Below are 20,540 nucleotides of genomic sequence, written 5' to 3' on the forward strand. Positions count from 1 at the left end.
AATCCCGTATACATGACTGTACATGTATGTAAATATTTACACAGCCAAAGTAACTAATTAACATGTTCAATGATAAAAAGAAAAGTTCCCCTAACTAATAATAAATATGGCAATGGTGTCACTTGAGCTTTGCAAGCCTCTCTTGCTCGTAGTTCTTGATCATCTCCTGTTGGGACTGAGGGAGCACAGGTTGATAGCGGCAGTACTCCATAGTGAACTCCCCTTTGCCCTGTGTGTGGGGATGGGGGTGGGCGTTACCGCATAGTTATTATACTGTACATACATGTAAATGGCATTGCTATGTACACTGATGAGATATGCAGACAGCAATGGCACTGGAATTCCAGACGGCTCTGTTTCTGACTTTGAAACTATATAATTATGTAGCAACTGCATAATATTATCATTGTTAAAGCCCACTTTTGTAGCTTTTTAGCACTTGCATGTATTATACACAGTAGGCAAGCGTAGGTGTCATACAGGGAGGGGGGATGGGGATATCTTCCCTTGCTTTAAACTCCCCCCCCCCCCCTCTACTTTGACACCATGGCTATGATAAATTAACTAACAGTACCAGGAGTACATTAAGTAGTATATATATATGTAGTTAAATGTATTAATGGAATGTAATCAATTTAATTACTGTAGCAACTGCTGCTTGCATAGGTATGGTGAGTGGTGCAGTGTGTCATTGCTTACCTGAGTGGCAGATCGCAGCTCAGTTGAGTAACCAAACATGGAGTTGAGAGGAACCTGCGTGTGGGGGTAGGTATAAGCATTAGTCGAATAGCAAATTAATGCACTCACTTCACAGTAGAGGCTAAAATATCCTTCGGTTGCATCTGTTCCGTTGATGACCCCTCGTCTCTTGTTAATTCCCGCTATGACTGACCCCTGGAACTCGGTGGGTGCAATAACCTCTACAGTCATGATCGGCTCCAGCACTTGGGGCATGGCCTGGGAAAAACCTGCAATGGGAGGCGAGGTGATAAATTATAGTAGGCAGACAAATTACATGATGTAATAAGGGATTGGGCTCTTGTGTTCAAAATACTATGGGAACCTTATGGTCATGTGTACAAAACAGTAAACACACTGTGCTACAAACACATGCAGTACTAGTAGAGCAAAGGCCAGCTTGGTAATGGCAACCACTACACAAGGAGACGTACTGGCTCTCACTGCTCCGATGGCCGCCATTCTGAATGAGAGTTCGTTAGAGTCCACTGCATGTGACACACCATCCTCCAACACCATCCGCATGCCTACGACCTTGTGACCCGTCAACGGGCCTGCATAGGGAGGAGAAGACTATAACTGATGATGCTTGCAAATAAGCACACCATACACAATCAGTTATTAAACTATAAAACATGCCTATCGTACAATAAGAAAATTTGGCGTTGGCGCATTTTACCAAACTTAAAACTTAAACTAAGCGATAGACGCACACGCACGTCAATGACGTAGTAACAACGCCCGAGATGCCAAATTAAAAACTGCCAATTCGGTTCAAATGGCGGCTTCTTCACCAAATATAACACGAAAATCACTGTTGAACAAAGATAATATATGCCAAACTTTCTTATTACATGTATATATGGTATACAGTCCATGCAGCTAACCCAACTGCACAACACTCACCCTTGTTACAGATTTCATAGAAACCTTTCTCAATGGCAGGGATGAAGCTCTTGGGAATGTTCATACCAACTGTCCGGTCCTCAAACTCCAGCTGAGTGAGGTCCTCCCCCATCATCGGCTCAAACTGACCAATTACACGACCATACTGCCCTGCACCACCACTCTGCTTCTTGTGAAGGTAATCAAACCTGTATGTGTGTGTGAGGGGGCATCTTTAGATACACAGTGATTTGGTGTGTTCAACCCCTTAAGGTTTGGCATAATTTATGAGACTCAATGCCAAAAGTGTGTACATGCAGGTAAGTGCTTACTGTATAGGCTGTGAGATGGTTTCTCTGAAGGCTACTTTAGGCTTGCCAGTGACACAAGGACAGTTGTACTCTGACTTCATACGCTGCATACATGCATGTGCATGTGATTGTCACATCATTCTGTGCACTGCTTCATACCTCAGCATAGATTTCCAAATGAAGTTCTCCCATTCCTGACATGATGGTCTGCAGTGAAAAGTAGTCATTTACGTATAAGGTCCAGAATCAACGCTGAAAACCCACAAACGCTGTCAATGTTTTAGGGCTTCAATTGGACCACATTTCTAAGCGTAAACTTCTCTAGTGTTTAGTGTTAGTCCTTTCTTCCCAGCCCGAGTGTGACAACAGTACTTGGCATTGCATTGTGTTGTGACTGAATACATATTCTTTGACATAGCTAGCACACAACAAGCACATCTTAATCTATAAAAACATGGAAAACTAAATAGTCAGTTACACACTTTAGCACTAAAAATGAAGTTTGTTATCCTGATATACGTCTGGGCCGGTTTGCATTCTCAAGGTAAGGTAATTGAAAGTAAAATAGTTTTGCATGACATTACTTCTGTGCAGTGTTGGCTATGGTCAAGGAATGGCAGTGCTCTCCTCCAGACAGAGACGGTCTAGTCCACTTCCCTGACCTCCCAGTAAACAGGGGCCAGATATCGGACGCTGAGGTAGTCACACACACCAAGGCTTTCTTCATATTCACCACCATGCCCAACTGTAGTGGAACCATCGTCGGGGCAGACTTTTGCTATGTCTTGATGAGCGAGACAGACACACAACAGAGACAAGTGTTTCAGCTCGTGAAATTAGACAAGTTAGGAGATAATTTTATACCTGACCAGAACTACACAGACACAATCTTCACTGCTCTTCCTATAGACAACACAAAATGTACACAACAACCGAATGGTCGCAAAGTATGTTGTCAGAGAAACACAATGAGTACAGGACTGAGATTGGAAGGTGACCTTTCTTTTGGTATTGTAGCACAGAATGTTGAGATGGTAGACTACCCACTGCTGACTTTCGGAGTGTCAAGGAAAGATCGTCTTGTTCGGTCGTACAGAGTGGACTATGGACGTCTGAGCTTTCCTGATGATGTGTTCTCCAATGTCTACAATAGCAGCAACACTATAGAGACAGTGTCCAGCTCACCTGTGTTTCGAATGCTCATCGGTATGTATAGTATATTTACTTGTAATAATTTTGTTTGATATCTAATTATAATTATATGCAGAGCCTGACACTAACAGTACATCTCTAAGAGACTCAGAGGCTACCTCTACTGTAACAGTGAACCTGCTAACAGTCATCTGGTGCTTAGTGGCAGTGATAGGCCTGGAGAGTGTAGCTCTAGTAGCCGTTATAGCACTAATGATAACTGCTATGGTGAGCTACAAACGACTAAGAAAAGCCCATTTGTTAAAGTGCCGTCAATACAAGAAGACCCCCTCCCAAGAAGGCGTGGTACCAGCTAAGAGTCAGAACATAATCTATTCACTACCGGAGCCCACCCCTCTACTACCAATGAGAGTTATGTACAACAATTCCATCAACAGCCAGTTGAACACCTCCTACGATCTGGAGCCAGCCTCTACACAAAACTCATCAATAGCAGACGAGCAAGACTATGACGACATTGTTGATACTATTTAGCATATTTTGCATTTGTATATGTACTTGTAGTATATGCTAGAATGACGTCATCAAGTCATACTTGGCAGTCACTTTTAGTTTTCCCCAACGCTGCACTATTTATGCCACCCTGTCACAAACAACGAGGTGTGGTTTATGTTATAGTTAGAACATGGGCATGAGGTATCTATGTGTTATAGTGTCCAAAAGCTCGAGGGCTTTAGCCCGAGGGATGAGGGACACTATAACCATAGATACCGAATGCACATATTCTAACTGATTTAGATCCCAAAACCTATTGGCTACTAGAAATGCATTAGCTTATAGCAACAGTCAACCTATATAAACAGCCAACCTAGCAACTGCATCATTATTCTTTTGAAAACTAATACAATGTATCTGAAGTTGGCATCTCTGTGTCTCTACTAAATCTGTGGTTTCTATTCAAGTTAACCTTGGACCTCAGTTTCATGGACAAAATTATAGTCCTAGCTCCAAGCTCCACCCACAAAACGGAAACATCCAGCTCCTCCCCCAGTTTTTCAGCAAACAAGCCCAGCACAATTCCCAAGAAACGAGCGGCTCGTACTACTCTCACAAAGCGAAAGGAAGACACCTATAAGCTATAATTTGCAGCAAACAAACCCAGCAAACGAGTGGCTCCTATACTACTCTTGAACAAAGCGAAAGGAACTTTAGGAAGAAGCCAAAGCTAGAATCCCAGCACTTCCATACATCCAGCTCCTCTCCCATGCAGCCTTGCAGCAAAAAAGCACAGCACACTGCCCAAAAAACGAGCGTCTCCTACTACTCTCGAACAAAGTCAAAAAAAGAAACTAGAGCTTCTCTCTTTCATTCTAGTTCTGTTATTATATTACTAGATAAAGCTATACAATAATTTTTATGTTATTACATGTGTATCTTCTTGTAAATCACAATACAATGTACAATGTTGTAGTTTGTAGTCCAGAGCAATCTATAGTACCAGTACTATAGCTCATAGTTCCCTGCTAAATACACTCAAATGAGATCTAAATTATGGATAAGTTAGGCCTTACCCATTGGATTGGCCTTCCAAAAATTGGTCATTGTTGACTGGGCAACAAGGGAGTTAAAGGGATATTAATGCAGGTAGATCACATGTTTTATAGCCCGACATGGCATCATTAGTTAGTGGTTCTACGTGTAGGGAATGAATAACATTTTAAAGCGACCTCAAAAATTTAACATGAACGTTTGATATACCGTAGCAAGATATTTTCATTGGTGCAGATTTTCGTATGAACTACCCGATTAAATATTTGGTATTCTAACAGCTCAGAGTGACGTAGAGCCTATTGCACCACAATCATTTCTTTTCGGATATATAACCCGCTATATGGGAGTAATTTATGCCACCCCAGCATAGTCATACATGCTTCACTATTCAATTCACCTACAGACAAGCTTTCTATCAGCCATCTTAAAATTTCGGACCAAAACATTCAACCACTCGTGTAAAATCGTAAAATCATAAACAAAACCCTGCATATAAGTTCATTCCTGATCATGTGACCTATATAGCTAATGAGCCTATACAGCCAATGACAAATGCAGTCATGTGACTGCACGTTAAGTGTGCAATAAATTCTTATTGCTAAATTTCGTGATTCAAACATCATTAAGTCATCTAGCCATCTCAAAAGTGCAGGGTAGCTTTCTTGAATAGGGTGGTTTTCAGCTTCAGCTTGTGCATTACGTAACCTCAAGCATTATTGCATCATTCGAGTGCACCAAAACACGTTAGCTAGCTAGCTAATGTGATATGGTTTGTTGAGCCTATGGTTAATAGTCCGATGTGCATGGTGGTTCTCCACCCACTGTCAGCACTGCCACTTGCAAATAACCAGGGGAATTTAAGCATATTGAGTCTGTAGCTGAGTGGGTTACTTTATAAAGTACGATGAAACGTAAAAGAATTAAAGTACTCAACAAGAGAATTAACTTACATGTATCTACACAAACCACCGCAACAAGAAATGATGGAGCTCTACTTTCTACTGCTTTGCTTTGTCTGGATAGATCTAGGTAAGTATTCAGCTAAGCGTCCTTATATGCACACAAACACAGTAATGCAAAAGTCTACACAAATGTCGTCAGGCATGTACAATACATTTGAAACTCTATAATTATTAGGTGCCTGTCAAGATACACAATGCTCATCTCAAGACAGAGATGGATTCCTGTACTTCCCTGACGTACCAGCTGACAAGCAACACATTGCTGATGCAACCACAGTCACGCTCACTAAAGCTTTCTACATTTTTGAAACCGTCCCTGACTGCAGCGGGAATATAGTGGGAGCAGATTTCTGCTACAGTTTGGAGAACATATCTGACACCAGTGTGAAAAGAGTACTACAATTTGGAAAGTTTGAAAAGAGTGGAGATATTTTCACGCAAAGTCCTGATTTCGCAGAGAAAACATTTTTTGCTATACCTCTGGATCATACTAATTGCGTACCTATCTCAACTAACACTAGCAACTGTTGTCAACGAATGACTACCAAGTCGGGACTACTGAGGTTAGTGGATGGAGAGCCACTAATAATAGGAGTCCTCATTCAGAACAATGCTCAGGACTACCCACTACTGAAGTTTGGAGCTACAATGACACAGTATCATACAGTGACACGCATAGTGGACCTGGGGAAATTGGCCAATCAAGAAAATGAATTTGCAAACACTTTTGACACTTCCAACACAAACACTAATACAGTGATTCTACCCATGCTACGATTTGTTGTAGGTGAGTAATTGTGCCAACACAATAGTACATGTAACGTATCGTATTTAATATTTCTACAGAGCCTGATAATAAGATAGCTGTGGAGGACTGCGTGGACACTACGTCTATAATAGCCTCAATCGGATCACTGCTAATTACAGAGACACTCGTACTAGCTGCTTGTATAGTGGCTCTTATTGTAACAATCATACTATACAAGAAACAACTGAAAAGAAAACCAAAACAATCCCCACCACCTACCCCCAGAAATCTCCTCACACCCACACCAGGACACGGCTCGCTCCCACCTACCCCCACCCCCGGACACGGCCCGCCCCCTCCTACCCCCACAGAGCTCTCTACACCCACACCAGGACACAGATTGCTCCCTCCCGGCTATCAGAGCCCTATTGTACCATCCCACCCAAAACCTAGGTACTCCAACGTAACAGAGAACCAAATCAGCCACCCACATCAGGACACAGCCCACTCCCACCTACCTACACCTACACCCACACCAGGACACGGCCCACCCCCACCTACCCCCAGAAAGCCCCCCACATCAGGACACGGCCCACCCCCACCTACCCCCAGAAATCCCCCCACACCAAGACATGGCCCATCTACTCCCAGAAAGCCCCAAACGTCAGGACACGGCCCGCCCCCTCCTCTCCCCAGAGAGCCCTCTACCCCCACACCAGGACACGGCTCGCTCCCTCCCTCCCACCAGAGCCCTATTATACCATCCTACCCAAAACCTAGGTACTCCAACGTAACAAACAGGAGCACCAGTACATGTAGCTCGAACGAGCAGGTCAACGATAACCAGGATGGATACGAGTACATTGACCGGTGACTACACCACACAGAGTAACTATATAACCCATACTGAACATTATAAGCTCTTACGTTATATATTATTACCCACCTCTTTGCTCTCATCATCAAAGTGCACTCTGAATGTCGGGTCCTCTCTCTGAAAGCGATTGATACCCTTAGAGAAGGCGTCCAAATCGTCCTGTTATGGGCATAACATGCATGATGTTTTACAGTGTATGTCGCATAATCAGTGGTAGTGTACGAACCTTCTTGGCAGGTTGTATGGCGAGGGAGATCACCGGGTCTGGAACATGAATGGACTCCTGCCGTGAGTACGTGGTGTAGACATAGCAAAGACATAGAAATGATGCACTAATGGGAATTAGACAATTGTTTTCACCCAAACAAAACATTGGTATGAAGGCGTTGGCTACTGAAATTGACATAATGTACAATAAACAAAGGCTCACCATAGTGTATTTGGGAGCTGACTCAGCAGTAAAGGTGTCCCCTGAGGCACAGTCGATTCCAAACAGTGCACAGATGTCTCCAGCGTGTGCTTCTGTGATCTCCTCCATCTTATCGCTATGCATACGCACCAGACGAGACACTTTGACCCTCTTTCCTGTCCGAGTATTGACGATATTGTCCCCTCGTTTCAACGAACCCTGGTACACCCGCATGTACGTCAGCTGTCCAAATTTTCCAGCCTACAGTATAGACACGCATTAAAACAATAATTATCACGGGCAGTTACCGTTAACCATAACACACCTCTAGCTTAAAGGCTAGACTGACAAACGGCTTTGATCCATCTCTCAGTGGGCTCATGACAACCTTCTCAGCATTGCTGCATGTAGATGGAATGGAGTTTAGTTTAGCTAGATACCAACGGGGGGTGGGGTGACATCAAAGTGATCAATCTACTTACTTGTCATTGTCAAATGCAAAATTGTGTACTTCTGACGGAGTGGGGAGGTAGTCAAGAACTCCATTCAACAGTAGCTGTATAAGAATAGTCCATGCATTGCTTAGACGGCCATTACAGACTCACCTGAACACCTTTGTTCTTGAGAGCTGACCCAAGGAACACAGGTGTGAATGCTCTCTTCAACACACTCCTCCTAATGGCAGCCTGAGTGGGGAGGGGGGGGGGGGAGGGCAATATGACGTTGAGAACTTTTAATGCAGTAAGTGGCTGACCATCAATTCCTCACTTGTTGGCTCAATGTCACTGAGAAACTGCTCTCCAAGAACCTCATCAACATTAGCCACACGCTCTGTGAATAAGTCATATCTGTTGAGCGATTGAAGCTAACAGTGCATCTAACTGACCAATCAATTCTCTTCTCTTCTCTGTAACAATACCCTTCATAGTATCCGGAATATCTCCCTCAATGGTCTCAGATCTGCCAGGGGGGAGGGTGGATAAATGAGGAATAAATATTTAATTACCCCAAATTTCCACCAAAAGTGAAAGCCTTGCTGCTGACGACATCAATTACCCCCTCGTGTCCTCCCTCCAGACCCAGGGGTACATGCACTGCAGCTGCATTGTGGTGCAGCTTGGCCCTGCACAATGCAAAAGTGGACTAACTAACCTGGTTAAGGTGTGTAACTACTCCTTACCTCATTTGTGAGATCACTCTATCTGGGTTGGCGCCTTGTCTGTCTAATTTGTTGATGAATCCTAAACAAGGCACACGATAGCGATTCATCTGTCTGTTCACAGTGAGCGTCTGACTCTGTACTCCACCCACTGCACACAGAACGAGTACAGCTGCGTCCAGCACCCTCAGTGCTCTCTCCACCTCTATAGTGAAGTCTACATGTCCTGGGGTGTCAATGATGTTGATAGCTGTGTCCTTCCAAGTTGTGTAGGTGGCTGCTGACTGTAAGGGGGGGGGGGATAAAAAGGCTTCGAGTACATCACTGGAAGTTACTCAGTTTCTTTAAAAGTGATTCTAATCCCTCCCCTACCTGAATGGTAATGCCTCTTTGTCTCTCTAGTTCCATAGAGTCCATTGTGGCTCCAACATTGTCCTTGCCACGGACCTGAGAACAAAAGTGTTATAAGTGCATTGAGTATGAATAGGAACACCATGTGTATAAGTGATGTTGTTTTGTACTAGGCTATATAATTATAAAAGAGTGAATGCAGTGGAACCTCGTGCATAGCTGATATCCTCCCAGTGTAAAAGAGCACCCTTTCAGTCAGTGTAGTCTTGCCAGAGTCAATGTGAGCAGAGATACCAATGTTACGGATCCTCTCCACCTCGATGATCTGCAAACGTAACGTATACCATCAAGGAATCGACAATGTCCAATGAAGTGACTCGTATTAAAGTATTAAACTTACAGTGGTTGAGCTGTAACATCTTGTGCTAGCTCTGATAGTAAATGCCTATGGATGCATAGTTATAAATATGAGTGTTAGTGTTATATCATAGACAGTTTTATGGCAGTTATTATAACTCTCTAGCTCTAGGCCTACATAGGGACCATCAGATCATCATTGCATAATGGCAGATAGCTGTGATGGTTGTACTCACCTTCCAAGCACATGATCTGCACAAAGGACCACTAAGAGTCAGCAACTGATGGCAGTACATAGCTCTCTGAGCTGAGCTGAACTTTAGGCTGGCTGATGTAAGTGAACTCCTCCCCTCTTAGCTACTCCACGTGGTTGAACTTGTATGGCTTCAAGATAACGTGAGCTTTCTTTCTTCTGCAAGGTGACCACGTTGTAGGTAAGTTACTTTAATCTTAATGAATCCTGGCTCTGTTTGATATATTAATTTATGCATTCTATGCTATTTTCTAGTCCCTGTTAGTTTCTATCTGCTGTTATTGACTGTTTTCCTTGTACACATGCAGGTGGAGTAATTGGATTTAGGGGGCATAATGTCTGTAAGGTAAGTCTTCATAGATCGTATGTAGTAACTCCATATTCATTGTTGCTGCAGATTATATACGAAGGGTATCTTTGTTGGCTTCAAACGTGGCCAGCACAACCAGCGGCCCAACACGTCGCTGCTTAAGCTGGAGGGAGTGAGCTCCCGTACCGAGACTGATTTCTATCTGGGCAAAAAAGTGGCGTATGTGTACCGTGCTCATAAAAAGTCCAAGGAGAGAGGTGACAAGAAGCCCAGCAAGCATCGCGTCATTTGGGGCAAGGTTACTCGACCACATGGTAACAGTGGAATCGTCCGTGCCAAGTTCCGTAAAAATCTCCCTCCCAGAGCGATGGGTGCTACATTACGAGTGGTAAGCACTGTGTGCTCCTGATGTTTGATTTGTATTACTATTCTAAACGCATGCACACACTCATTTCAGATGCTGTATCCCTCAAGAGTGTAGTCTGTGGACACCATTCACTGCTTGTATAATTTTGATGCAAATCTTGTATTGTTTATGCCCTGTGGTGTTCATTGTGCATGTGCATGTGCATGTTGTGGGTAAGGGTATGCTAGTTGCTGTGCAGCAGAGGTCGAGAGTGAGCATGCAGTACTAGGCTTGATGCTTCCACAAAGATAATACGATAGGGTTGGAAGAATTTGTGGGAGGGGCTATATAGACAGTAATGAGTACGAGTGGGTGTGGCTGGACTTTTACTCCGTGGGAGATACGAATTCACAGCATGTGTTCAACATGTGCTTGGTGTCCACAACAAAAGAATCTATCCTTGAAGCTCTTGACAACATAACGGTGCTTTTTTACAGAGACAGAAGACGTCTATGATCAATGTGAGTAGTTAAGTTGCTTGTTTGCACAGTATGTGAGGGTCTTCTCTCTCTCTCCTCAGCTGAATGAAAAGATGAGTACGATAAAGCCATTTATTTTTGGAGGACTCGCCTCTTTAACGGCTGAATTTGGTGAGTCCCTATAGCTGGTTACCCGTCCCCTAGCCCTGTGATAAAAGTGCAGGGTTAACTGACCAGCTGTACTAATGTACATGGTGTTCCATGAGTACGTACCTTCGCCAGGTGCTATCTTAACATTCCTTTGTCTGAACTTATTGTGTATCATGTAACGTTGTGGTTCTGTTATCATGGATCTTATTTTGTCTCTCACTGACTAGGAACGTTCCCGTTGGATACTACAAAGACAAGACTACAAGTTCAAGGTCAGCATAAAGACGTCATGTGCTTCAACTCCAAGTACCGTGGCATGACTCATGCCCTGCTCAGAATATCTCAAGAGGAAGGTGTGTCAGCTCTATACAAGGGGTGAGCGATGGGGACTGTGCTTATGGCTCTATAACTTATTAATTAGAAAAAAATCTTTGCAACATTAGTTATCCCGTGTACTGCAATGTTTACTGTTGTTTGTATTTGTTTTCTCCTATTGTACTGTAACTGATTATAAACGTTGTTATGACCTGACTGCAGTATTGCTCCTGCCTTACTGAGACAAGCCTCTTACGGTACACTCAAGATTGGCCTCTACCATTACCTCAAGAGGCTCATGGTTGAGAGACCCCAGGGTAAGTCACCTACATGCACAGCCTATCCAACTTCGTTTACACGAGTGTAGCTTATGAATGACATTGGCAGTTTTGGGAGAGCATGCTGAGCATACCTTTTCCCAAACAAATGAATATCTCTCTGTTAGAAATTTCCTTCCAGTGAATATCTCTTTCACTTTTTTGCCCTACTATAGACGAGACCATCTATACCAATGTGGTAGCTGGCGTGATTAGTGGTGCCGTCTCTTCGTCAATAGCCAACCCCACTGACCTACTCAAGGTTAGTATCACACACACACACTTGAGTGACTGCTACAGTAGTCTTGTCTGTGTGGCCCTCCCTAAGGGTCTATATTTGCCTCCCTTTCTGGTAACAGCACTACCTTGTCAGTTTTAAAATAATATCTTGTTTGCCACAGGTTCGTATGCAGAGTGGTACTGACCAGAGCTACAGTCAACGGACCAGTGTGGTCAGGTTCTTCAAACAGATATACAGTGAAGAGGGGATCAGGGGACTCTACAGGGTGAGACCTCTGCTTGCATAGTAGAATTTGCATCTCATGTGTATGTTTGTACTCTAAGTTTGTGTTTACACTTGTACACTCTCAAGAGGTATTTGAGATAGCTATTATTCATATTTGATTGAGACAGCTACATTCTGTGAATTAATTCTCACTGTACTTGTGTGTGTGTCCCCCCCCCCCCCCCCCCCCCCAGGGAGTTGGACCGACTGCCCAGAGGGCTGCAGTAGTGGCTGGTGTACTCTTACCTTCTTATGACTACTTCAAGAAGGCCATTCTGGACTATGGACTAATGGCCGACAACATTTCCACCCATTTCTGGTGAGTAAATCTAACTACAAGTTATAATATACAGTATACATATCACACTGATTCTAATTGTGCAGTGCAAGTTTCCTGGCTGGTATTATTGGAACTGCAGCTTCTAATCCCATCGATGTAATCAAGGTAATAGTTATTTCATGTACATGTACATGACATTGTGTATGGTACATATACATGACATTGTGTATGGTACATGTACATGACATTGTGTATGTAATCTGTGCTGTATCACATTCTATACTAATGTTGCATCCTCCCTCCAGAGTCGGATGATGAATCAGACGGTGCTGAGACAAGCGGCACACCTCTACTCGGGCTCTATAGACTGTTTTGTCACGGTAAGTGTTTCGTTACTTCTCCAGTTACAAACTCTGTGTGTACGTGTACTCTAGTCTCTGTGAGAGTACCTGATGACTGCTGTATGTTAATACTCTACATGTGTTCTCATTTTATGTACACTTGATTGTCTCTACTATCTCTATTGCTACAGACTTTGCGTACTGAAGGAGCGAGGGCTCTGTATAAAGGATTCTTCCCAGCCTACTTCAGGATTGGACCTTGGAACATTATTTTCTTTATAACTTATGAGAAACTGAAAGATTTGTTTTAATTTTGAAGTGTCAATCACTTATCATTTTCACCCAATTGATACAGGCATCTGATAATTAATTTCATGTCAAAATTTCATTGATGTAAAATTGATATACTATTTATATAGAGTTCAACATAAACATGAAGTGTAAAAAACAATCTCTTCTACTACTAGATTTCAGTTTGAAGTTCCTCTCTTAATTCATGGGTGGATGTGTACAGTGCTGCCTGAGCCTTTAGTGATCACTCGGAGCACATTGTCTGGTTTGGGATGCTGGCTGACCAGGTAGGTCGTCAGGTCCACTCCCAACTCATTGAGCTGACGCAGATGGGCAAGCTGCTCGTCTTGGAGCTTCTTCTTGGACTAAGGGACAGAGGAAACATTGTTTAATCACTTTAGAAGTATGAAATCTACACAATTATAAGAAATGCAAAAGGCAAAACAAGCACAACTATTATGTTATGAACAGTATATGTATGCACCGGATATGCAAATGTACAAGCTACGGTGACTTATATAATGGAGAGTATAGGTACTTTTGTGCTGTGATTCTTACCTGCAGTTCTGTCATTTTCTTTGCCTTGTCCCTTTCGAGTTGTTCTTCGTGATCTTTGACATCCAAACGTATGTGGTGGACCAGCTGCTCCCTAAACGTTATTAGCAACAGCAGTAAGATCAACATCCATCACAATTAATGTACGTACACAAGACCATTCAATACTTACTTCTCTAAAGTGTGCTTGTGTTTGAGCTTATCCACAGTGAGGGATTGTTCTGTATATAGGGAGATAAACTCATCACAGAGCACAGTGTAACTATGGCTACACACTCACGCATAATCTGTCGTTGTTGTTCGTTGAGTAGTTTGGAATCAGTGAGGTCTTGACTTTGTTGTTCAGACTCCATCTGCACCTTCAGTGCCGACCGCTTCTCGACAGACTAGTACGTGTGTGTGAAATGGGATTAACTTATAGTGTGAATCTATGGTGCTGGGGGCCGGTGGGGGTGAGGTCAACACACTGCATTGTTTGTGTACCTGGTCATGGAGCCTCTGCAGCTGATCACTGGTGTGGTAACCACGGAAAATCACTTTGGAAATCTCGTAGCCAATCCTCTTGCTCAGAGACATGAGTTGGGAGTAGTGTTCAACTGAGTTAAGCTTGCTAGAGTTCTCCATAAACTCTTCATAGCTATGTATGGGATGGGGCAGGGGTGAGGGACATTGATAGTTACAAGCAAGGCAGGTACTGGAGACATGTGAGCGATTCTCTTACCTAAGCTGAGAAGCGAATGCAACCACATCAGCTTGCACGGCACTGTAGCAAAGTAAAGAAATGTTTTACAATATACAAGTACACACATACAACTGTATAACTCACTTGATGAAGTCTGCAACAGGGTCAGCTGTCTGGTTGAGCATCTTCTCAATCTCTGTCAGCTCAAAGAATACCATCAGCTTCACAGTGATGAGGGCATCGTCTTTAGTACGTACCTATCCAAGAGAGACAAAAACAGTAACGAGACAAACGGTGTGTGTTCGTAGTGTCTCACATCATCTATGTTGAGGTAGAACTGGTCTGGGATGACTCTGAGCTTGGTGAACTTGAGCTGTCCAGGGATCTTCCTCGTCTTGTTGTTGGGGTCAGTACCATGCCACTCAAACTTGTGGATCCTATTGACAGTCATGATTAGTACACACACACAATAGTGTAACAAAAATGGAATGGCCACAGGCTCTACAGAATACATCTTTGCAAATGAACATTCTGAACTCTAGTTAAGATCACAGTGTATGCTATAGAGGTTGTACTATTTTCACCATTCATCAGCACTCGGAGTGAACACTGTGGGTCCGTACTGGATCCTCCGCAGGACTCCTCCACTCTCCCTCTCACGCTGGTACACCACCAGCACCTCATTGGCGTCCAATGAGATTGCATTCTGTACGTTAGCTGAGTCCATACGGAGAGGGTCCAGGAACAATGAGGCAGGCCTGTTTTTAAATAATAGTACAGAAACGTAAGACATGATCTAAAAGGAAGTGCTGGTACACATACAACAGAATCCCATCTTCTGTTTATAGTACAGAGGTCATTCTGAGTCCAAACCAGGATGTTTACATAGTGTTAACAAATTTCACATTCTCCTAAAATTTCCCAAATAGTGCTGTCAATATCACCAGGAGCACATGAGGAGACTTACTACCACTCTCTGTGGTAAGGCAACATAGTTACTGAAAGAGAAAAGCGAAGTGATCCTTTTCAACATTTAATACAGTAGAATCTCACTAATCACAGTACACACGCACACAATGCACCCGGATATCAACTCCCTATCGCTACACACGTAGTTAACGTACCCTGGTAGATGCTCAATGTTCCCGTTTCTATACTGCACTCTGATGTACTCCTTCTGGTCAGCTGAGAGACGCTGAAGTCGCTCAAACGACTTGCCCACCACAAACACACGCTGGGGACCATCGGCCAGACTGCCAGCACCCTGTCTGTTGATTAGGAGAGCCTGAACAGAAGAGGATAGCTTTAGTTATAGCATGCTATCAATAATTAATTTATAGTAAATACATCTAAATCTAGACCTAGACCATTGAATCAAGATCTAGATCTACAAAAACTTGATCAGGAACACTAGATCTAGCTACAGTATAGTACAAATAATCCGATCTTCTTACCCGCTCCCCATCTCTGAGAGTCTTGAAAAATGGCATTGCAACTTGTAGCGAAGCACAGTTGATATTAAATTTTAGTAAGTGTTTGATTGTCTTTATTTTATATGGACCCCAGTGATTACTCAGCACAAGTCAGCAGACACACCCTTTCCGCAACTGCTGCACAGTGCAGATCCGCCCCCCATATCTTGCCACTGGGGTGTGTACGTGTACAGCAAAAGAAGCGAAGAAGCTGAGCACCCATCTTGTAAGCTGCAGCAAGTCTTATTACCAGATTGGAAGATGAGTAAGAAGAGTGTTGTAGGGACTGTTTCTCCAGAAGACTCTTCTAAGCCCAACAGAGAGTCCTGGGTCAAGCCAGACACCGTCACTCCTGGCAGGGTTAAAAGCCCTCCACACACTTCAGTCCTAAAGTGAGCTCTTACTCAAGTGAACGTATGCGTACATCAAGGGTGAACATGAATATTGCATTGCATACAGGTTTAATAGTTGAAAGTTGAAGTGCATACCCCACAACACACTGTGTGTTTCTTTCTACTAGATCTAGTGGTCATAGTGGCTGCACTTCTAACACTCAACCAACTTGAAATCCTCTGTACTCAATATGGGTGATAGCTAAAATAGTGCTAATTAGTAAAATGTACACATTTATCTGATGTCTATTTATCAGCTTGTAAGCTGCTATGAACAAACAATAACATTAATTCTTCTAACATTCCAGATATGACCGGGAAAAACACAGTGTGCCAGGCAGGGACGTGTTTGGACTGATCAGTGCACATCCAGAAACAAACCCAACGCCAAAGAAACCAAGAAAGACAAGTGCAAAGCTTTCACCATGGGAGCAACTTCAGGAGAAACTACTTATCAACTGGGTCAATTCCCAAATTGACAGCAGAGGAATGAAGGTATATCAATAAGAAATCTCTTTGCCAACAACGGGAAATATGACTATCTTTTACTCTTGATGCATGCAGGTATCAAATCTAGAAGGGGACATTAAGGATGGCGTTGTGCTGATCACCCTCATAGAGGTGCTCTCGGGAAAACCAGTTACACAAAAATACAAGAAGCAAACAATGCATCGCTTGCAACATCTGGAGAACTTGAAAATTGTACTGCAAATACTGAAGGAGGAAGGCATTAAAGTAGTCTCCATGGGTAATTAATTAGTGTACCAGCACATGAATATTGTAGACCAGGTGCCATGCAAGTAATCAAATTCATTAATGCATACATGTACATAAACCAGTTACACAAAACTGAAAGCATAACCTATACTCAAAGTACTCTAGCTGTCAATTCATTATTAGCACTCACACATTTCCTATATATATTATATATGTAGATCCTGCTGATGTGGTTGATGGGAACATGAAGCTGATTATGGGCCTACTCACAGAGCTGATCCACCACTACCACATAACTGTGACAACACCAGAGAAACCTGCTACCACAACCAACCGAGCAGCATTTTTGGAATGGGTCAAAGCGGCTCTCCCCAACAACAATATAACCAATCTCACTACATGTTGGAACGATGGGCTGGCTCTATCTGCCTTGGTGGACTATTGCATGCCTGGTCTCATCCCAAACCACGCCTCTCTCGATCCGAATAAACAGCTAGAAAATGTCAAGAATGCTATGGATATTGCTGAGAAGGAGCTGGGTGTGCCACACATAGTTGATCCTCAAGACATCGCTTGTAGAAAGCCAGATGAATTTCTCATTATGGTGTACTTGGCCTACTTTTGTAACCCTCGACTTTTAGGCCAGAAGAAACTTCTTGATTGGGTGAACACTTTCCTCCCTTCCAAAAAAATAACTGATTTCGGCAGCTGCTGGGAAGACGGTCGAATTTTGTATGAGCTTGTTCATGCAATCTTACCAAGAGCAGCAACCCCTTTGGATATGCTAGAAGACCAATCACCAGCCAAACTCAAGCAGCAAGCTAAAGAGTTAGCAGAGAAAGAGCTGAGCATAAAAGCACCAAAGAGCCTTGCAACGGCTTCAGGAACAGACTTCCAACTGACACTGATCATGTTTTTGGGACTACTTCAAGCAAAGGTGAAAAGTCCCATATCTCCCGAAACTCTGTCTGCAGAAGGCACTGGCCTCACCGGTACGAACGTGGGTGAAGACGCTCATCTCACCATTTTGGGTGACATTCCCTCGAACGACAACCTCTCAGTAATTGTGACTGAACCAGGAGGCTTGTTGCTGTACATTGAAGAGACCTCCCCTTGCTCCTACTTGTACACACCTACAGTACATGGCGAACACACAGTCGATATCACATTTTACGGACAACCTATTGCAGGGTCTCCTTTTCAAGTTGTTCATGTGGACAGTGAGCTTGTTAAAAAATGCCAAGTTTCCGAACAGATCAACAAGGCTTGTGTCGATACAACGTTGAATTTTACTGTCGATTGTAGTCAAGCAGGTTTTGGAAATGTACATGTTACTGTAGAAACCAAAGAGGGAGATCATATTCCAGCGCCAGTCGTACACAAACCAGGAGACAAGCATGAGGTAACCTTCACTCCGACATCAATCGGAGATCACCTTCTACACATCACCTGGAATGGAGTTGCTCTTCCAAGCTCTCCTTTTAGCTGCCGAGTCATCAATCCAAGCAGATGTGAAGCAAGTGGAGCTGGTCTGTCAAATTCAATTCTTGGTCGGTCTGCAATGTTTCACATTTCTACAAATGGTGCGGGAGAGGGAAGTCCTTCAGCCACTGTCTCTGGGCCATCAGAGCCGGTCGATCTGATCCTCCTCTCAACCAAAGACGGAACATACACATACGAGTACACTCCCACACAGAAAGGTAGCTACCACATTGATATCAAGTTCAGTGGGTTTCCGGTTCATGGCAGCCCCTTTATTGTTAGACCACAGGCGCCTACAATCGCCAGCGGATGCTCAGTGAGGGAATTTCCCCGTACATCAATGCCAAACAACGAGCCAATATCGATTCTTGTGAGTATTGATGGAGCAGACAACGAAGCTGAACTCGTTGGAACATTCATTCTCGAGGAATCAGATGAAGAAGAAGTGCAGTGTGACATTGCTCAAGTCGGCGGGGAAGAAAATCTTTACAATGTCTCATTTGTACCAAAGGAAGTTGGGGTGTATACTGTACACATTCAGTACGGAGGTCTAGAAATTCCCGAATGCCCACTCAACTTTGCAATCAACGATCCTTCAAAATGCATTGTCGATCACGATTCAAGCAAACTATACCATGTTGACAAGGCAGTCTCCTTCCAAGTCGGTACAGAAAACGCAGGTTATGGAGTACTTTCTGCACAAGGAGAGGATCCTTCTGGTCAGAATTTCAAACTGAAAGTTACCGAAAACAGTGACGAGCTAGATATTTACACGGTGTCATTTGTGCCCGAGCAGGGGGGAAAACATCAAATCACTCTGCTCTATGACAACCGTCCTCTAGCGGACATGCCCCTCTTCGTTCAAGTCGAAAGCAACACCCTAGACAATATCGTCCTGAGCAAACCAGTCAGCCAACATGGATACGTTCTTGTTGACGAGCAAGTGAACTACAAGATGTTCGCTCCAAGCAGAAATGAGAGTTCTTTTGCTGTGACCTGCCTGGGAATTAATACCGGAGCCATTCCTAAAGTGGCCATTGAGCCAGTCGGAGAAGACAGTTATAACATCAGCTTCAGTGGTTCTCATCCAGACGAATACAAAGTGCAAATTACATACAACAGCCAACAGATCCCAGGCTCTCCTTTTACAGTGAATGTGAACCAGTCACCTGAACACAACCAAGTGGTCTCCTTCGATCACGTTGTTCCCCTAAAATTAGGCAAGTCAATTGAGCTCACTTTTGATGTAAGTCTTGCTGGAGGTGCAGGCAGTGGAACACTCACCGCTAATATTTCTTCTACCTCAAAGAATTGGATCATTCCAACCGTTAACGAGATCTCCCCAGCCTTTTTCAGAATCAGTTTCGTTCCTCCCCGCGAGGATAGGTACACTATCACTGTGTACTGGTACGGAAAACAAGTCAAAGATTCCCCGTTCATTATTGACTTCAAACCACAAGTAAAACCACCAAAAGTATCGATTGAGTTCGTACCCGATCCAAGTGAACGACGACTCCTCTCAGCCACTGCTATTGGACAAAAAACAAAAGCGAAACCGAAAGTAAATGTACAGCAATTCGAGCCTGGAAAATACCAGCTGAGTCTAACCCCAACTCAAAGAGATGTGTACCAACTTCATGTCTCCTGGTTCCAGCAACAAATTAGAGGGTCTCCTTTCACCCTTGATCTCCAGACAGCACCCCCTGTTACCGGTGGGACTGGTGGTGTTCGAGAGATTTCAGCACTAGTAGTGGGGGAGAAATCGGGGCCTCAACGAGCTACCATGACCGTCAGCAAGAAGACAAATGTAGCAACCATTGTGTTCGAGGATAGACGAAGAGATGTGTACAAAATTTCAGTGTATCTTAACAAGCGATTAGTGAGAGGTGCTCCGTTCAAAATTAACGTATCTGACTAAAGTGAAACTGAGCTAGTAAAGAACACGTACACGTACATTGTGATTAGTTAATTACAGAGCTGTTAGAGAACACAATTATATTATAATTATGTATTTGCTATTTTATATGTTTCATTTCCCACATAGTTTTTGAGATACAATTGAAGTTGCACAAACGATGATTTATAATTATTGAGAGAAAAGGTGACATTAATTTGCTTAGGCTGCAGTGATATTGAGTGTGGGTTAGAATCAA

General features: G+C 43.4%; 5 protein-coding genes across 6 annotated transcripts; 3 read left to right on the forward strand and 2 right to left on the reverse strand.

Moving 5' to 3' along the window:
• Positions 1-22: 22 nt before the first annotated feature.
• LOC135341345 (elongation factor G, mitochondrial-like) lies at positions 23-9,876 on the reverse strand. The gene is made up of 21 exons (XM_064537865.1): positions 9,737-9,876; positions 9,544-9,588; positions 9,352-9,468; positions 9,165-9,239; positions 8,814-9,076; positions 8,640-8,756; positions 8,520-8,593; positions 8,388-8,464; positions 8,239-8,319; positions 8,116-8,189; positions 7,959-8,034; positions 7,655-7,894; positions 7,451-7,507; positions 7,294-7,383; positions 2,094-2,141; positions 1,956-2,038; positions 1,645-1,832; positions 1,173-1,292; positions 808-968; positions 700-753; positions 23-229 (listed from the first exon to the last, which is right to left on the reverse strand). The coding sequence occupies exons 1-21, from the start codon at positions 9,794-9,796 to the stop codon at positions 119-121; spliced, it is 2,211 nt and encodes a 736-aa protein (XP_064393935.1). The 5' UTR covers positions 9,797-9,876; the 3' UTR covers positions 23-118.
• On the forward strand, positions 1,826-7,398 carry LOC135341348 (uncharacterized). Its single transcript, XM_064537868.1, has 4 exons — positions 1,826-3,140; positions 3,202-5,666; positions 5,775-6,386; positions 6,446-7,398. The coding sequence occupies exons 2-4, from the start codon at positions 5,588-5,590 to the stop codon at positions 7,219-7,221; spliced, it is 1,467 nt and encodes a 488-aa protein (XP_064393938.1). The 5' UTR covers positions 1,826-3,140; positions 3,202-5,587; the 3' UTR covers positions 7,222-7,398.
• LOC135341356 (kidney mitochondrial carrier protein 1-like) lies at positions 9,834-13,199 on the forward strand. Of its 2 annotated transcripts, XM_064537877.1 has the most exons (12): positions 9,834-9,934; positions 10,062-10,099; positions 10,151-10,451; positions 11,002-11,059; positions 11,266-11,413; positions 11,576-11,670; positions 11,847-11,932; positions 12,072-12,176; positions 12,370-12,494; positions 12,560-12,620; positions 12,761-12,835; positions 12,988-13,199. In XM_064537877.1, exons 2-12 carry the CDS (start codon positions 10,089-10,091, stop codon positions 13,105-13,107), a joined length of 1,185 nt encoding a protein of 394 aa, XP_064393947.1. In that variant the 5' UTR covers positions 9,834-9,934; positions 10,062-10,088; the 3' UTR covers positions 13,108-13,199. The 2 variants fall into 2 exon arrangements, with proteins under 2 accessions (XP_064393947.1, XP_064393946.1); XM_064537876.1 differs by lacking the exons at positions 9,834-9,934; positions 10,062-10,099; positions 10,151-10,451 and adding an exon at positions 10,773-10,930 and having other exon boundaries at positions 10,990-11,059.
• On the reverse strand, positions 13,163-15,920 carry LOC135341351 (uncharacterized). The gene is made up of 11 exons (XM_064537872.1): positions 15,779-15,920; positions 15,449-15,609; positions 14,909-15,082; positions 14,641-14,761; positions 14,469-14,581; positions 14,364-14,405; positions 14,126-14,279; positions 13,923-14,028; positions 13,815-13,863; positions 13,646-13,736; positions 13,163-13,452 (listed from the first exon to the last, which is right to left on the reverse strand). The coding sequence occupies exons 1-11, from the start codon at positions 15,812-15,814 to the stop codon at positions 13,291-13,293; spliced, it is 1,209 nt and encodes a 402-aa protein (XP_064393942.1). The 5' UTR covers positions 15,815-15,920; the 3' UTR covers positions 13,163-13,290.
• A 15-nt stretch (positions 15,921-15,935) lies between these two features.
• Positions 15,936-20,476, forward strand: LOC135341343 (filamin-A-like). The gene is made up of 4 exons (XM_064537864.1): positions 15,936-16,188; positions 16,497-16,683; positions 16,753-16,936; positions 17,124-20,476. The coding sequence occupies exons 1-4, from the start codon at positions 16,058-16,060 to the stop codon at positions 20,303-20,305; spliced, it is 3,684 nt and encodes a 1,227-aa protein (XP_064393934.1). The 5' UTR covers positions 15,936-16,057; the 3' UTR covers positions 20,306-20,476.
• Positions 20,477-20,540: the final 64 nt, after the last annotated feature.

Source organism: Halichondria panicea, chromosome 9 (assembly GCF_963675165.1).
Source record: "Halichondria panicea chromosome 9, odHalPani1.1, whole genome shotgun sequence".
NCBI lineage: Eukaryota > Metazoa > Porifera > Demospongiae > Suberitida > Halichondriidae > Halichondria > Halichondria panicea.

What these genes read in the sequence shown, in the direction of transcription:
- LOC135341356 (XM_064537877.1), top strand. An exon ending in GTGTCAGCTCTATACAAGGG is followed by an intron (nt 11,414 to 11,575) that starts GTGAGCGATGGG and finishes ACCTGACTGCAG; the next exon opens with TATTGCTCCTGCCTTACTGA. An exon ending in ACCCCACTGACCTACTCAAG is followed by an intron (nt 11,933 to 12,071) that starts GTTAGTATCACA and finishes TGTTTGCCACAG; the next exon opens with GTTCGTATGCAGAGTGGTAC.
- LOC135341343 (XM_064537864.1), top strand. Translation starts at nt 16,058, where the DNA reads ATGAGTAAGAAGAGTGTTGTAGGGACTGTTTCTCCAGAAGACTCTTCT. An exon ending in CCACACACTTCAGTCCTAAA is followed by an intron (nt 16,189 to 16,496) that starts GTGAGCTCTTAC and finishes CTAACATTCCAG; the next exon opens with ATATGACCGGGAAAAACACA. An exon ending in CATTAAAGTAGTCTCCATGG is followed by an intron (nt 16,937 to 17,123) that starts GTAATTAATTAG and finishes TTATATATGTAG; the next exon opens with ATCCTGCTGATGTGGTTGAT.
- LOC135341348 (XM_064537868.1), top strand. Translation starts at nt 5,588, where the DNA reads ATGTATCTACACAAACCACCGCAACAAGAAATGATGGAGCTCTACTTT. An exon ending in CTTTGTCTGGATAGATCTAG is followed by an intron (nt 5,667 to 5,774) that starts GTAAGTATTCAG and finishes TATAATTATTAG; the next exon opens with GTGCCTGTCAAGATACACAA. An exon ending in CATGCTACGATTTGTTGTAG is followed by an intron (nt 6,387 to 6,445) that starts GTGAGTAATTGT and finishes ATATTTCTACAG; the next exon opens with AGCCTGATAATAAGATAGCT.
- LOC135341351 (XM_064537872.1), bottom strand. Translation starts at nt 15,814, where the DNA reads ATGCCATTTTTCAAGACTCTCAGAGATGGGGAGCGG. An exon ending in TGCAGAGGCTCCATGACCAG is followed by an intron (nt 14,029 to 14,125) that starts GTACACAAACAA and finishes CACACGTACTAG; the next exon opens with TCTGTCGAGAAGCGGTCGGC. An exon ending in AGAAAATGACAGAACTGCAG is followed by an intron (nt 13,453 to 13,645) that starts GTAAGAATCACA and finishes TCTGTCCCTTAG; the next exon opens with TCCAAGAAGAAGCTCCAAGA.
- LOC135341345 (XM_064537865.1), bottom strand. Translation starts at nt 9,796, where the DNA reads ATGTACTGCCATCAGTTGCTGACTCTTAGTGGTCCTTTGTGCAGATCA. An exon ending in CATCGGAGCAGTGAGAGCCA is followed by an intron (nt 969 to 1,172) that starts GTACGTCTCCTT and finishes CTCCCATTGCAG; the next exon opens with GTTTTTCCCAGGCCATGCCC. An exon ending in ATTTTAGCCTCTACTGTGAA is followed by an intron (nt 754 to 807) that starts GTGAGTGCATTA and finishes CCCCACACGCAG; the next exon opens with GTTCCTCTCAACTCCATGTT.